Source organism: Petaurus breviceps, unplaced genomic scaffold, assembly GCF_028583685.1.
Source record: "Petaurus breviceps papuanus isolate PSGF00001 unplaced genomic scaffold, PetGlider_PUasm1.0 37, whole genome shotgun sequence".
Taxonomy (NCBI): Eukaryota; Metazoa; Chordata; class Mammalia; order Diprotodontia; family Petauridae; genus Petaurus; species Petaurus breviceps.
In genome coordinates, this window is record NW_027186296.1 from 108,681,225 (window position 1) to 108,695,822 (window position 14,598).

Genomic DNA, 14,598 nt, shown 5'->3' on the forward strand with positions numbered 1-14,598 from the left:
GGACATAAACTTTACTGTTCAGCTTTCAGGCTCATGCATACTCACAGAAAGAAAATGTTCTGTTGCCTCTACAACTGACAAAGGTCAAGCAACTTTTTCATGGGGATCTTAAATTTAAACTCAACTACTTAATTAAATTGTGCTCTTTTAGTCTCCCCTTCTCCCTTTGGTTTCAGTACACAGATAAAACAATCTGCTTATGACCTCCAAGTTAGTAGCAGTAGATCTTACTCTTTTAATTGAAAGTGAAATGTTTATTCTTCATTGTGACAAAAGTTACTTTAGTGAAAATCAGAATGAAGTTGAGCATTTAAAATAGTGAAATGAAAAGGTCAAGAACTCTCTGCCCTCTTTGCTTTCAAGTACAACATACGTAAATGTTGTTTTTTTTTTTTTTTCACAATTGTAAAGTCAGAACAGCCTAAGTGAAGTAGTTTACTTGGTCATGTGATACTTCATTGCACTTTAAAATCTAAATATATTTCTTTCTAGTTTGTAGCTGACTACAATGGACAAGATAATTTCTTACAACGAGTAGGGCAAAATGGCTTAAACAACCCGGAGAAGGAATCCACTGTTAACAGCATTTTTCAAATTATTCGAAGCTGTAATCGCAGTCTGGAACCTGAGGAAGAAGACAGCTTTAGTGAAGGCGATGACTCAAGGAAAAATTCCTTGAAAGATAAAACCCGATTGCAGTAAGTTTTATTTTTTTAAGAGAAAATATTAATTATTTGTGTTTTCTTAGTGTTTATTCCTTTCTTATTCAAGTTGGGATTTAGTTGAGCTTTATGAACTTACGTCATTAATAAAAACAGTGCCAATACACTGGACAAAGTCCTAGGCTGGGTATTAGGTTGACTTGGTTTCTAGTTTCATCTGTGCCTCTTAGTTAGCTGTGTGACCTTTTGCAAGTTAATTAACTTCTCTGGGCCTTTTTGCTCACCTGAGAAATGAAGAGATTAGGCTACATAATTTTAACTTCCCTGAATGTCGTTATATTATACCTTACCTGTTCTAAACTTCTTTTCTAATTTAGCTGCTTTAATAAAATAATTGCTTGCCTATGAGACCCTTCTTGTTACATGAAATTTTAGAAAGCATGTAACCAATCATTTCGGCACTAGAACAATGATATCCTTTTCTGAGAATCTATTATTTGTGACTTTAAAATATGATTGTTTTTTAAGATGAAAAATGTTTTTACATTTACCCTGACATATAAAAGTGATTTACATGTAATCAGTGACTGGTTATAAGTATGTTACATCGAATTTGTATTGCTAGCTAGGCACATACATGTTTGCATGACCTTGACTTCAAATTAGATACAATTCTACCCAAGATTAGGAACATTTAAAAATTATTTGAAACTATTAGAACTATTAGCTTTGATATAAACAAAATCCTGCTAAGTGGGAACAGCTGTACATCAGGAATTCAGAACAGTGTTTATGTTTTTCTGTGTAAATTTTTAGTTTTACCTAATTATAACTGTATAAGTTTAGTCTGCTAACCATTTCCTTCCTCTTCCCCCTCCCCTGTATACAAAGGTTTTAATCTGTTTAAAATACCGGGGTGAATTCAGATAAAACCAAAAGTGAAGAAGATACAGTTTTCCCCAGGAATAGAGTGAAACATGGTGAACGATTAGCTCACCTCCTCCTCCACATGCCTTGATAGGCTGCCATTCCTTGACAGGGTGATAATAACAGCAAGGAAATAAATACAAGATCATTTACCCTTCAAGCAGGAATTGAGATTTTCAGTTTAACTAGAGTCAAGTTCCTACATGGGTCCTGGGATCTCTAAGGGTGAGATAGTGAAACATAGATAAGATATCTGTGTCTGATCTCCTAAAGTCTTTGTTTTGTGGTTAGGACCATAATTTCCAATTCTAAAATACTCTTTTCTTTTTCTAATCTTTCAGTATTTCCTAGTTTATACCTATTTATTTCCCCAGTGCAACTGGAAAAAGACCTGCTTGAAACAGGTCATTTTATTATACCTACCAACCTACTTTCTGTTTTCCTCCTTAGATAATGCCACTTTAATCAAAGGAAAAACCACCTTCAATGACTGGTATTATTCACTGAAAAGAAGGTGAAAAATGTTTTTCAAACATCAATCACTGCCCTCCTTCCAGATTTGATTAGACTTTATTTGAAGTATATTATAATATCATTCTCGGGGTGTAAAACACAATTTATGTGCATTTACATGCATTTTACTTAAGACTGCATTTGTACTGTACTATAATCTGTTTCCTTTTTCTGGTAGAAAGCTGCTCTATTGTCAGAACTCTGTTTACTTACTTGAAATTAGCAAATATATCATTTTACATTTAACATGTAACTAAACTTCCTTTGTGGAGAGTTTTAATCTGAAATGTTGACTTATATACTTCTACATATGGCAAATTCTGTTTCCTTTCATATCCATTGTCAGTGTAAATATCTATAATTATCTTCTGTTGGGTTCATAGTTTAACGCTTTCTCCTTATCAGAAAATTAAAGGTCATATAATTATAGATTAAGCTACAAGTGATCTAGGGAACATCAAGTACAACCTGATTATTTTGTAGGTGTGGAAACCGAGGCCCGGTGAGGCTAAGTGACTTCCTTAGGGTCACATGGCTATCAGGGGCAGGATTTGGACCCAGGTTTTTCTGACACCCCCTCCCAACTACAATTTTCTATATCATGTTGCTTCTCAATTTGATATTTGCAATATTAACAACTTTAGCTTCTTTGCAATGTTCCTGAATGGTTTTTCACATTTAATATGGCCTCTTGTCATTCATAAATGCACATACTTCTCCCTAAATATGAATATGAGTTTTGCATGTGTAAGTCTAACTCTCTCAGAAGCCAGTAAGATTCTGAGGACCCAAGGGGCAAGAGAGTAATGTAATGCCCCTAGTAAGAGGCAAAAAGAGTTAAAAAAAAAAAAGACTTCTGAACACTTACATACCACATCTCAACACAATAAAACAATGTTTATTGTTCTTTTCCTCAGCTGTTAGGTGCAACCTCTTTCTCAAATCTGGAGAAAACTCCCCCTAACTCTTCAACTCTTAAAGGTCACCAGAAAGTCTCTCTGAGGTGAGGGTGAGAGGAGGTCCCCTTCAGTATGTCAGAGCCTATGTCTCTCTTGAGCAAGATGGAAGCCCACATGGCATGTCCATTCTGGCTTCTCTGCCCAAGTTCATCACTCTCTCAGGTTAAAGAGGACCAAAAGCAGGTGAGGTAGGATCATCTGCCCTTCTCTACTTCTTGGGTCTTTTGATTCTTGGCCCCTGTAGGCCTCCCCAGCACATACACACTGCATACATGTGTACCTACACACATATAAGCACAAAAGTCAAGGAAGAAGGCAAGGTCATTGTCTTCTATCATACTATTCCACATTCCTGTCTTTATCATGTATATACTAGCAGAAACCAACCCTAGCTTTTCTTTAATCAATGGTCAGCAAGCATTTATTATGTACTTACTATGTGCCAGACACTCTCCTAAGTGCTTCAGATTCAAAGAAAGGCAAAAACATGATCCCTGCCCTCGAGAAACTCACTTTCTAATGGGGCATACAACATGCAGGTAACTGTACATCTAAGAAACATATGCTGCAAATGAAGGGTAATATGAGGGGGATTCCACAGGAAGATCATATTTGATTTAGGGGACATCCAGTGAAAGGGCAGGGAGTTGGGAATTGTAGTGTTATATGCAGGGAACAAAAACTGGGTCATTGAGTGTGTGTTGGGGAGTAGTGTGTAAGAAGACTGGAAAGGTAAGAATGGGTTAGCTTACCAAGGGCCAGATGGAGGACAAATTAGAATGGGAAGTGACTTGAAGCAGGGAGACCTACAAGCAGGCTGTTGTGATAGCCCAGGCATGATATGACAAGAACTGGTAGAGTGGGTGGTGGCTATATGAATAGAAAGAATGTATATATAAGGGATGTTATGAACGTAGAACTTGTCAACAGCTTAGGTATGTGGGGTGAGTGACAATGAGGAGTCAAGGATAACAACTATATTATGAGTTTGAATGACAGGGAGGATGGTGATATCCTCAGCAGTTACAGGGAAATTTAAAGGGTAGGATTGGAGCAGGGGGAGTAGAGGGAGAGAGTAAACTCTGCTTTGGATGTGTTTTTTTCATTGGGGTGTGTGTGTGTCTGTGTGTGTGTGTGTGCATATGCAATAGTACAACACCTGGTCTGGCTTGTAAAATTTACATGGAAAAGCTTTGTCATCTAATCATGACATAGGAAAGTGTCATGAGGGAAATACCTACACACGTATATCCACACATATATACATACAAACATATGTACATATATTTTTGTGTATATATACAGTTTGATCATGTCACACATATCACACATACACATTCTTTAAACTCCAGTGGCCCCCTATTGACCCAGTATCAAAAATAAATTCTTGTTTTGCTTTTAAAGCCTCTCATAAGCTGTTCCCATCTTCTCTTTTTTTTTTTTTAAAGCAGTCGGGGTTAAGTAACTTGCTCAAGGTTACATGGCCAGGTGTTTCTGGGTGGGTGCTAAGTGTCTGAGCCCGGATTTGATCCCCAGGTCATCCTGACTCTGGAGCCTGTGCTCTTACTCACTGTGTTACCTGGCCACCCCCATCTTCTCTTTTTAGAAAAGATATCTATATCCATCCAAAATCTTCATTGAATCCATGAAATGATAGTTGATCATGGCATCATGATTGTATAGGAGAGCACTGGTTCTCCAGAGTAAAAAAATCTGGGCTGCAATGCCATCTCTGACAATTACAACCTTTGGGATATTGGGAAAGTCACTTAGTTTTGTTATGTATAAAAGAAGAGTTTTGGACTAGAGAGGGCATGTATGTAAAAGGGCCTATTGTGTGCCCGGAGCTAGGGATGCAAAGACAAATGGAGTGTTCCTTGCTCTTAAGGTTTTCCATTCTGTAAGGTGGCAAGAGAGCATTCCGCCTATGAACATAGGAAGTGTGCTCTCACACAGGTTACCACACTACCAGCACACATATGAAGAGTACACAGACAGGGAACATAGAGAGAGCACACATGTAAGAAAATGTGTTGATCAGGGACCACATGCATCAAAGGCACACACAGAGGAACATAAGCGACTAGGCTGCTTGTGTGGCCAGAACCACTTCACACCACTGATACTGCAGAGCTGCTTTCTGCAGACTAGTAAGTATTAAGTGTCTTCTCACTGCCAGGCAGTGTGCTAAGCTTGAGATAGTCCATGCTGTCAAGGAGTTCAAAATCTATAGGGAGAAGACAACACATTAAAAAAACTGAAAAAGAGAGTGGGGGAGGGTACCCAATGCCAGGGGCATGCTGAATTCCTGTACCTAAAGTGGGAAATGATGAGGTCCTGGGCACCCTCCATCATGATGTTCTCTGTTAGGGCATTACTCTCACATCTTCACTCCACTCCTTGTTTTTGCTGGGTGTGCCATCCCTGCTGAATGTCCATGCTGTGCTCTTCACTGGATGTTAGGTTTTCTCTGTTGGCCACCAGACTGCTATATATCACCAATTTATAAGCCTGATTTCTTCTGAGCTGAACACTGACCATCTCCATTCCTAAATCCTAAATTTCAGTGACTAGAAAACCTCTCCTTGATAAATATTTTTAGGTTAATTAATTTATATTTAATTTTTAACATTCATATCCATAAGTTTTAAATTTTCTCCCCTTCCCTCCCCAAGATGGCATGCAGTCTGATATAGGGTCCACTTACACATTCCTATTAAGCATATTTTCACATTAGTCATGTTGTATAGAAGAATTATAATGAATGGGAGAAACCATGAGAAAGAAAAAAACCAAAGCAAAACAAAAAAGAAAATAATCTGCTTTGCTCTGCATTCAGACTCCATAATTCTTTCTCTGGATGTGGATGACATTTTCCATCATGAGTCCTTTTGTCTTAGGTCCTTTCATTGCTGAGAAGGGCTAAGTCTATCAAAATCAGTCATCGAACACTGTGACTGTTACTGTGTACCATGTTCTTCTGATTCTGTTCACTTCACTTAGTATCAGTTCATATAAATCTTTCCAGGTTTTTCTAAAGTCTGCCTGTTCATCATTTCTTATAGCACGATAGTATTCCATTACATTCGTATACCACAACTTGTTCGGCCATTCCCCAATTGATGGGCATCCCCTCAATTTCCTGTTCTTGGCCACCACAGAAAGAGCTGCTATAAATATTTTTGTATATGTGGGTCCTTTTCCCATTTTTATGATCTCTTTGGGTTATAGCCCTAAAAATGGTATTGCTGGGTCAAAGGGTCTCCTTGATAAGTATTGATTGACAACACTTTGATTATTAGAGGCTGTGAGCTACCACACCTAAATGCCTGATCAAAAGTCAGGCAAAATACTTCTAAGCTAAGAATAAGTCTATTCTTTGGACCTGTATAATCACTCATGCAGATCTTATGCCTCAAAAATTCACATTAAGGAGTTCTACCACTATCCCCCAACAAAAACCCTTAGAGGCTTGGGCTACAAAATCTGCTTCACTCCTAACAAGCTTTCCAGATTGGTGTGCAAATGAATCCAGTCAAACACAAAACCTAAGGAAGAGAGCAAAGTAATTTTTCTCTACTAGACCACATTCTTGACTTTATATGTGTATCTGTCAACAGAAAAACCAACCCTGGCTTCTTTTTTTGTCTGTATTCTGGGTAGTGCATATCTAGATTTACATACTTAGGTGGGTGTGTTTAAACACACATATTTTTGAGAGGCAACATGGCATAAGGGATAGAGACTCACAAAATGTGAGAGTTGAAAGGGTCTTAAGTGTTCGATATTTAAATGGAAGAAATCCTCACTAGAACATACCTGTCAAGTGTTCATCTGTTGTTTGTCCTTCATTCTCAAAGAGGACCATGACATTAGCAAAGTGATGCCATGACTTGCAAGTGAATTGGCTTTAAGTGAGGGAGGACTATGCAAAGTCACCAGCCTTACTTTTCCTTCAGAGCCCTCAGGGTCCAGTGGCCAGATATAGATCAGGACGACTAGAGATGGCCCTGGATGCAGTAGGAGACCTTGGCCTTTTTAATCTATAAGGTTTTTCCCAGTTCTCAGTTTGACTGAGGCAACTCCCATTCAGTGATTAAAGCTAGGTAAGAAATGCGGCAAAAAATGACCTCTTTAACCTAGTCCAAAAAAATATATATGTATGTATATAATGTATATATGCATATATAATGAATACACACATACATATATGCATATATGTGTGTATAGGTATATCTGTAGATAGATATAAATCTGGGAAGGGAGGATTCTCAAGGTTTCTGGCCAAAACAAAAACAATTGCTATTTACATTCACATGAGCCATTCAGGACCCAAACAGTAACCCTGTGGGCTTGGGCTAGGACCTACTGTTGGCCAATCAATGAGAGCCAGAGTAATTTGGGTTTAAGACATGGTCCTTAAAGAAATCTAGGCAGCACACCCCAAGAGAACTTGTGAGGTTTCAGCAAGCAAAATTTACATTCTTTTCATACCCTGCAGGTAAGGGTATGATACCCTACGTTGAGAGAGGGAGAGGAAGAAAGGAGAAAGGGAGGGAAAGGGAAGGAACGAAGGAGCTGCATTGCCCAAATGGATTGGTTGGGTCACCAGTGGAGCAACTCATGCTATTCACAGGTGTTTGTTTGTCTTTCATTCTTGAAGAGGACCATGACATCAGAAGGGTGATGTCATGACTCACAAGTGAATTAGATTTAAGTGAGGAAGGGCTGTGCAAAGTCACCAGCTTCACTTTCTCCTCTGGAGCTATCTGGGTCCATTGGCAAGATATAGATCAGGGTGACTGGAGATGGCCCCCAGTGGTCATCTAGCTTCTGCTTGAAGGCCTATCCAGAATCTCCATACTAGCTGCCATACTTTTGGACAGCTACAATTTGGGGGAAGTTAGATTGGTTGTTTTTTCTTCTGACAACAAACTTAAATTTGACTCTCTGTAACTATAAAACTGACTTTGACCCTGCATGAGTCATTTAACTTCTCAATACCCAAGCCAACTCTCTAAGACTGTGGAGAATGTCCACTCATCTCAATAGGAGTTTCCTTACCTACCATTCCCTACACCCAAGAAATTATAGGTATAATCTAAATATATTCACATGTGAAATTTATTATAGGTTTTTTAAGAGGTGCTTTTCTTGCCCTGCAGGATTTTATTTCCTTTTATCATACTTTCATTTCTCTTCAGTTTCTCTTGGTGAAAAGCATCTTCTCTGTTGCCTACTGTTTTTAAAACTATGGGTCCTAATTTTAACACACCACTCCTTTCATTCTATTTTTCAAGCTTTCTATCTCTAATCCTATCACTTTCACCATGAAAGTTCTGAAAACTTTTCCTCCTGCCACAAGATTTCCACTGCTGAAAGCATTCTTGGGCAAAAACATTAGATCAAAATCACAAACATATCCTTCACCAAACTTGTAAAAAAGTCTTAATTTGAAAATTTCACATTGCCTTTGAATGTAATTATGGCACAAACCTAAGTGACCAGACATTTTCATTACACCAGTTAACAGCTACATAAGCAGAAAGTTATGAATGTATCTGTTATACAAGATTTTGGGTAGAATAGAGTTCATTGAACCAGACCAATCAAGCATTATTGCTGTGAGTTATCATCTCCTGAGACATTAAAAAAAATCATGAAACAAATCCATTTCTACCTTAAAGTGGTATCTATTCAGGTAGATTTTTTTCAATATCATGAAGACTTCCATATCACAAAAACATATGACAGATGACCTTTAGAAACAATTCTTTAATTATGGATGCTCTTAATTCCTGCTTATATAATAGCCCCTCTCCATAAGAGAATTACCTGCTTACATGTTATGTGTGCTACAAGAGGGAAAGAGGAAAGATATGTTTTTTAATTTACCTGTTAAACAGCAGATATCTTAATTCTCCTCACCTCTTGTGATAGTAATGGCAATTAAAGATTCCCCTGTATTGGCTTGGTTTTCAAATTGATTGTGTTAAAACCCAGAGTTTGTTAATCCCACCTGTGGGATGGGCTTGTTGATGTGAAAAGAAAGTCCAGAACTGGGAGGAGCTGGTGATGTAGATTTGGAGAGACACTAGAGAGAGGCGGAAAATCTTTTTGGAAGCAGCACCTCGTAGAGAGAGAGAGACTAAGAGAATTGCTGGTGGCCGCTTTGAATTGCCCTGGACTTTTGAGACCTGCCCCCTGAGCTGCCAAGGACTGAGGAGACATGGCTGTTTTGCTGGTGCTTTGTCTGTCTGTTTTGATGTTGTTTTGCCAGATTTGTCCACTGGTGAAAGACAGTCCTTTTGTTGAAGAAGTCCTGGAACCTGGCATTTGGTTAAGAAGCCCTGAGACTGTCCTGCAGACAGAGAGTGAATACTGTCCACTGGTGAGGGACAGTACTGTTGTTGCAGGGGTCTGGAGACTGTCCTGCAGACAGAGTGAATACTGTCCACTGGTGAAGGACAGTGCTGTTGTTGCAGGGGTCTGGGAACCTTTCTGTTGGTTCGGAAGCCCTGAAGAAGGATTTTCTTGTTGGATGTTTACAGAAATCCTGGGAGAGGGCTTTGCTAATGTGTTCAGGGGTTCTAGGACTGTTCTACAGACAGAGGATAAATTCATGAAGGGACTGGCAATGTATCTTATGGCCTTGCTAAGCCTTGTCTCCCCAGGAACTAAGATTGCTGAGAACTTGCCTCCTGTCAAGATGAAGAAAAGACCTCCATTTGGGTATTAAGTGCTGTGTTTAAACTTGATGTAACTCTGGGGTAGATTCAATTGTGATCCAGGGGTGGGGAACTTTTGACCTTATTGTGCTCTGTGATTGACAAATGAAGGTACTTTACTTATGTTTGGAAACTAATCTCCATTTGAGAAGAGGGGTTTTGTGGTGGACCAAATGAAGGTATAGCCTAGGGGTGGAGAAGTATTTAGAACAGGGACTTTGTAATTGATTGAATGATTGGAAGGTCCTGGGGTGGGGTAGTACTTGGAGATTATTTAATCACACTTAGTAAATGCTGTATTTTGAATGATGTCATGTTTTAATCTTCTCTGTTCTTGGTTGGTCACTGAATAAAATGGAGAGCCCCTATGCTGGTATTCTGAACCTTGGGAAGTTGCCTTTCCTTGGCATTACATTACACCTCTCCATAGTTTCCTTTCAGTTACATTCATCTCAAAATACCTATAATTCAACCAGAAAATCCATTTAAACTACCCATTGAAATTAAAGAAATTAAAAAAGAAAAAAGATTCAGCAACTTCAAGGATAGGACATAAAGGGATCATCTAATGTTAAAACTAGAAAAATTTTATACTGAGAAAAACGAACAGCTTTCAAAGGACAAGTTTAGAATGGAGAGGGAGATTCATTAACAGTAGGTGGGCCATTTGGTAATGAATTATTCGGTCATAACTCATGAAACAAAGACAAATACAACAGAACTCCTGGTCTTGTATGTCCTCCTGCTTCTGCAGTGAAAGTTGTTTGTTCTTCTAAAGAGAACCAAAGATATCATGAGGGTGATGTCTTGATTTGCATGTGAATTGGCTTTAAATGGGGCAGAGCTGACCAGACCAGTCATCAGCCTCACTCTCTCCTCTAGTGGCAAGACAAAAGTTAAGACAACCAATGATGGCCCAGTTTGCAGTGGGTGACCTTGGCCTTTCTAAATTAAGGTTTTTTCCAGGTCTCAGTTTGTCTAAGACTACATCCATTCAATGCCTAAGGGTAGGTAAGAATTGAGATAAAAGATGTCCCAGTTTACCAAGTGATGTTTGTAGAATTGCAGAAAAGGGGCTAGATTGTACTGACTCTCAGAGCTTTTAGATCATCTACAAATTTAACTTGGCTGTTGCTATTACAAAGAATTAAAAACTGAGTATTTTACCTAGACTAATGAGAAACTAATTGTTAGTTTGAGCAGTCTGCAGCATGTAGCCAATGAGAAATTACAGAAAAAGAATGAGTGAAAAAATGGCATAAGTAATTGTGTGATAAGAGAAGATAGCCTTGTTAGGTAGCTAAGGCTGTGAATAATAGGTAAATATCCTCAGTATTTCACTGTTCTCTTCACAGTGTCAGAACAAATCAAGGCTGTGCCTAATTTTTAGGAGAACATGGACAAGAGTGATATAAGATAGACAGGCATACAAAGTTGCAATCTGCATCATTGGAGGGATCATTCTAAGATCATAGGGCCAGAGTATACTAGAAAATTAAAGCCCCCCTCCCCCCAATAACCTGAGTTTTCCAAGTTCATAGAGCCAGCAGAATTGAAACAAGAAGCCAGGTATCCTGAATCCCAGTATAGGATACCTCCCTATTTTTCCTACTTAATTAAATAATTTCTTTTGAATTTCTAATTTAAAACTGCCAGCTCTTTTTCACTGGAGTTGATTGAGTTTGGGAAGAACATGGTCAGACTTAAGCTTTTTTTTCAACTGTGGGGATATGATTGGAATGCTATTGCATTCCAGTAATTATAGCATTGCAGTAATAGAGAGGAGAGGTGATGAGGAATGAACTAGGGGACTCACTATGTGAGTGATGGGAAGGACACAGATGTGAGACATAGAGATTGAATCAATAAATGTATTTGTAGAGTGAGTATAAGGAGCAAGTGTGGGTGACTGGATGGCTGGTGCTATTGTTGACAAAAATAGGGAAGTTTGGAAGGGAATTTGGGGAGGGGGATGACTTGTCAACAAGTCAGCAAGCATTTATTAATCACTTAGCGTATACCAGGCATTGTGCTAAGTGCTATGGTTCTAAAGAAATGCAAAAATAAAATCATCCCTGCCCTAAAATAGCTTACATTCTAATGAGAAATATGAAAATGTATACATACAAGATATAGACAAGTAAAATGGAAAGTAATATCAGAGGGGAAGACACTAGCAGAGGGAAAGTTGTGCTACAAAAGAGAAGTCAGTGATTAACAGTGTTAGGGGCTACAGAAGGGGTGAGAGGTATGAGATTGAGAAAAGGCATTCACTATGTTTGTGGGGAGATCATTGGTAGCTTTGGATTTCAGCATCATTCAGTTTCAGTTGAATGATGAGGTGGGAAACGATTTCTGAGAGTTTAGAAAAATTTGAAGGGAAGCAGAAGCACCTAGTGGAGAGAGCTTTCTCGAGTAGTTTAGCCAAGAAAGGAAGGAGAGATAGGATAGAAGGAAGAATGCTGGGGTTAAGAGAGAACGATGAGTGTGTTTGTGGGCAAGAGGTAAGGTGCTAGTAAATTGAGATTAAAGAAAGACTAGGGATGGTGGGGGAAGGGTAGTCTCTTGTCTTTAGTTGGAAATTTTCCTCACGGCTATGGTATGTTGGAAGAGGAGCAGATGGGATCATGGCAGGGAGAAGGGCTACCTCTTTATCCAAGATTGAAGTGGAAAATAGTGGGATATGATATCTAAGTGACGTGGGATGAGTAGGAGGGAAGAAGAGAGAAGGCCCAGTGAATAGACCCAATGTTTTCAATAAACTGTGCAACAAGGCTTTCACCAAAAGAGGTGGTAGGAAGGGGTGCTGTGGTTGACTTCAGATAGGTTTGTAACAGCAGCTATGAAGAGAGGCATAGGCAGGAGTTAGGCAGTTTGGTGAGGACCCAGTTGAAATAAGTAAATCTGTAGTGGATCCACTCAGCATAGTGTTAGGATTTCCTTCAGCTCTGTTCAGCAGCATGTGAAATAGAAGTGAAGGAGCCATGTGGTGGGAATAATTCATGGTTGGAGCTTGGCAAGGCATGACTGGTAATGGGACAAGGGCGTGAGGGATTCAAGAGAGAAGGAAAATGTAGAATCAAATAGATTCACCAAGTAAGTAAGGGAAGAAGAGAGTGTAGCCAGTGCAGGGGTGGTGGCCTGGGAACAGGGTTAGGGGTCATAAAGCAGAAAGAAAGAGAACAATAGGAGATTCTGGTCAGATAACGCAACTGAGGTATTTGTGAACACAGAAGTGGAACCTCTTTGCTGCTTTTGGACAGTTTCCTCCCCTTAGGGGCAATTGGTGATGACTAGAAACAAGTACCTAACAGAGGTAGAGGTGTGCTTGCACATGGTCTGAGTGTACGTGGTTGAGGGAACCCAGCTTTTGTGTGAAGGCGGAAACATTTTTTGAATTCTTCAGAGAGTGTAATAAAAATGTCTAGCTTTCTAGTCAGAGAAGGGAAATTTCCTGAGTAGTGGCAGCCTTTGGAGATGCTTTGTAGATAACCCCAAATTCAAGAATTCTGGGATCTGACCATCTATCTAGTGGGAGAAGGGCATTTCCTTGATACAGCACACCAAAATGAGTCAAGAAACCTTTGTTGAAATCCTGCCCCTACCGCTGGTTGTGTAAATCACTTAATCTCTCTGTGCCTCTGTTTCTTCATATGTAAAAGGATGATAATATTTGTTGTATCTACTTCATAAGGTCATTGTGAGGGTAAAATGAGATAGTGTATATGTATATAAAGTATTTTCAAACTTTAAAATTATATACAAATGTTTCTCATGGAGATTCAAATCTATGTGTAGTTTGACTGCTGAATCTCTTAATTGGTAAATAACTTCCTATGCTTCTGGTTGAGAGTCTCCTAAACAGCTTCTATCTCTTAGTATACGAAACTACAGAGCACTTTCTTCCCAAAAGAATCAGGCTCTCTGCTTCAGAAATTCAATAAGTAATCATTTAAAAAAGGGAAACTACTGGTTTCCTGTTTGAAATTAATTTATTCAATTAGATGTGATTGTCGATTTTGTTTTAGGTGATAGGCTTTGGTCCCTAGAAGAATGCTTTTTAATAGAATTATTAACATCTGGGATTAGTTTCTTTTGAGTTTTAAAATAAAAACTGACATTAAAGAAGACATTTACATTATTTATGCCATTTACATCATCATTGAGCAGCAGAATTGGGCTATAGAAAAGGCTTGTAATTTGTCTTTTCCAGACATTTATTTCATGCTCATAATTTCTCTATGCAAAATGTATTTAGTTGAAAACCCAAATTGAATATAGAAAACACAATTTCCCTTGATGAAAAAAATTAAGAATAATAATTCAAATTTATTTAATCACTAGAATTTATTGGCATCAATGTTTGTCTCATAATTGTTATGCTCTGTAGGAAGTGCCATTTGGGCATGTTCGGGATGGGAAGGCAGAAATATACACAAGATGACTGCCTTCACCTACTTAGATTCTTGTTTCTTAACATCGCCCAAGCCCTTACAAAATTGTAGCAAACTGAAAAAGGACCAGACCATGTTGAGAATGATGGAAACAAGTCTACTAAGAAGTTCGTTCTATTTATATTGTTGTGATCGTTATGTATATTGTTTTCTTAGCTCTGCTTACTTTACTCTGTAGCAGTTCATATACATCTTTTCACACTTGCTTTCATCATTTAACTCTGTACTGGCTACAGTCTCTTCCCTTACCCATCATGACCTCTTGGTAAATTAGCTCAGTTCCACACTCTTCTTTTTTCTCAAGTTCCCTTCCCCTTTATCCCACTGAAAACCTTGCCCTTCCAAAGTTAAACTT

General features: G+C 38.7%; 1 protein-coding gene across 4 annotated transcripts in view; it reads left to right on the forward strand.

Annotated features, from left to right (window-relative positions):
- PLCE1 (phospholipase C epsilon 1) overlaps nucleotides 1-14,598 on the forward strand; it is a 372,466-nt gene that overhangs the window by 251,924 nt on the left and 105,944 nt on the right. For all 4 annotated transcript variants that reach the window (XM_069099269.1, XM_069099271.1, XM_069099270.1 and 1 more), the window contains exon 7: nucleotides 493-698. In XM_069099269.1, coding sequence (XP_068955370.1) covers nucleotides 493-698 — 206 coding nt within the window. The remainder of the gene's footprint in view (nucleotides 1-492; nucleotides 699-14,598) is intronic.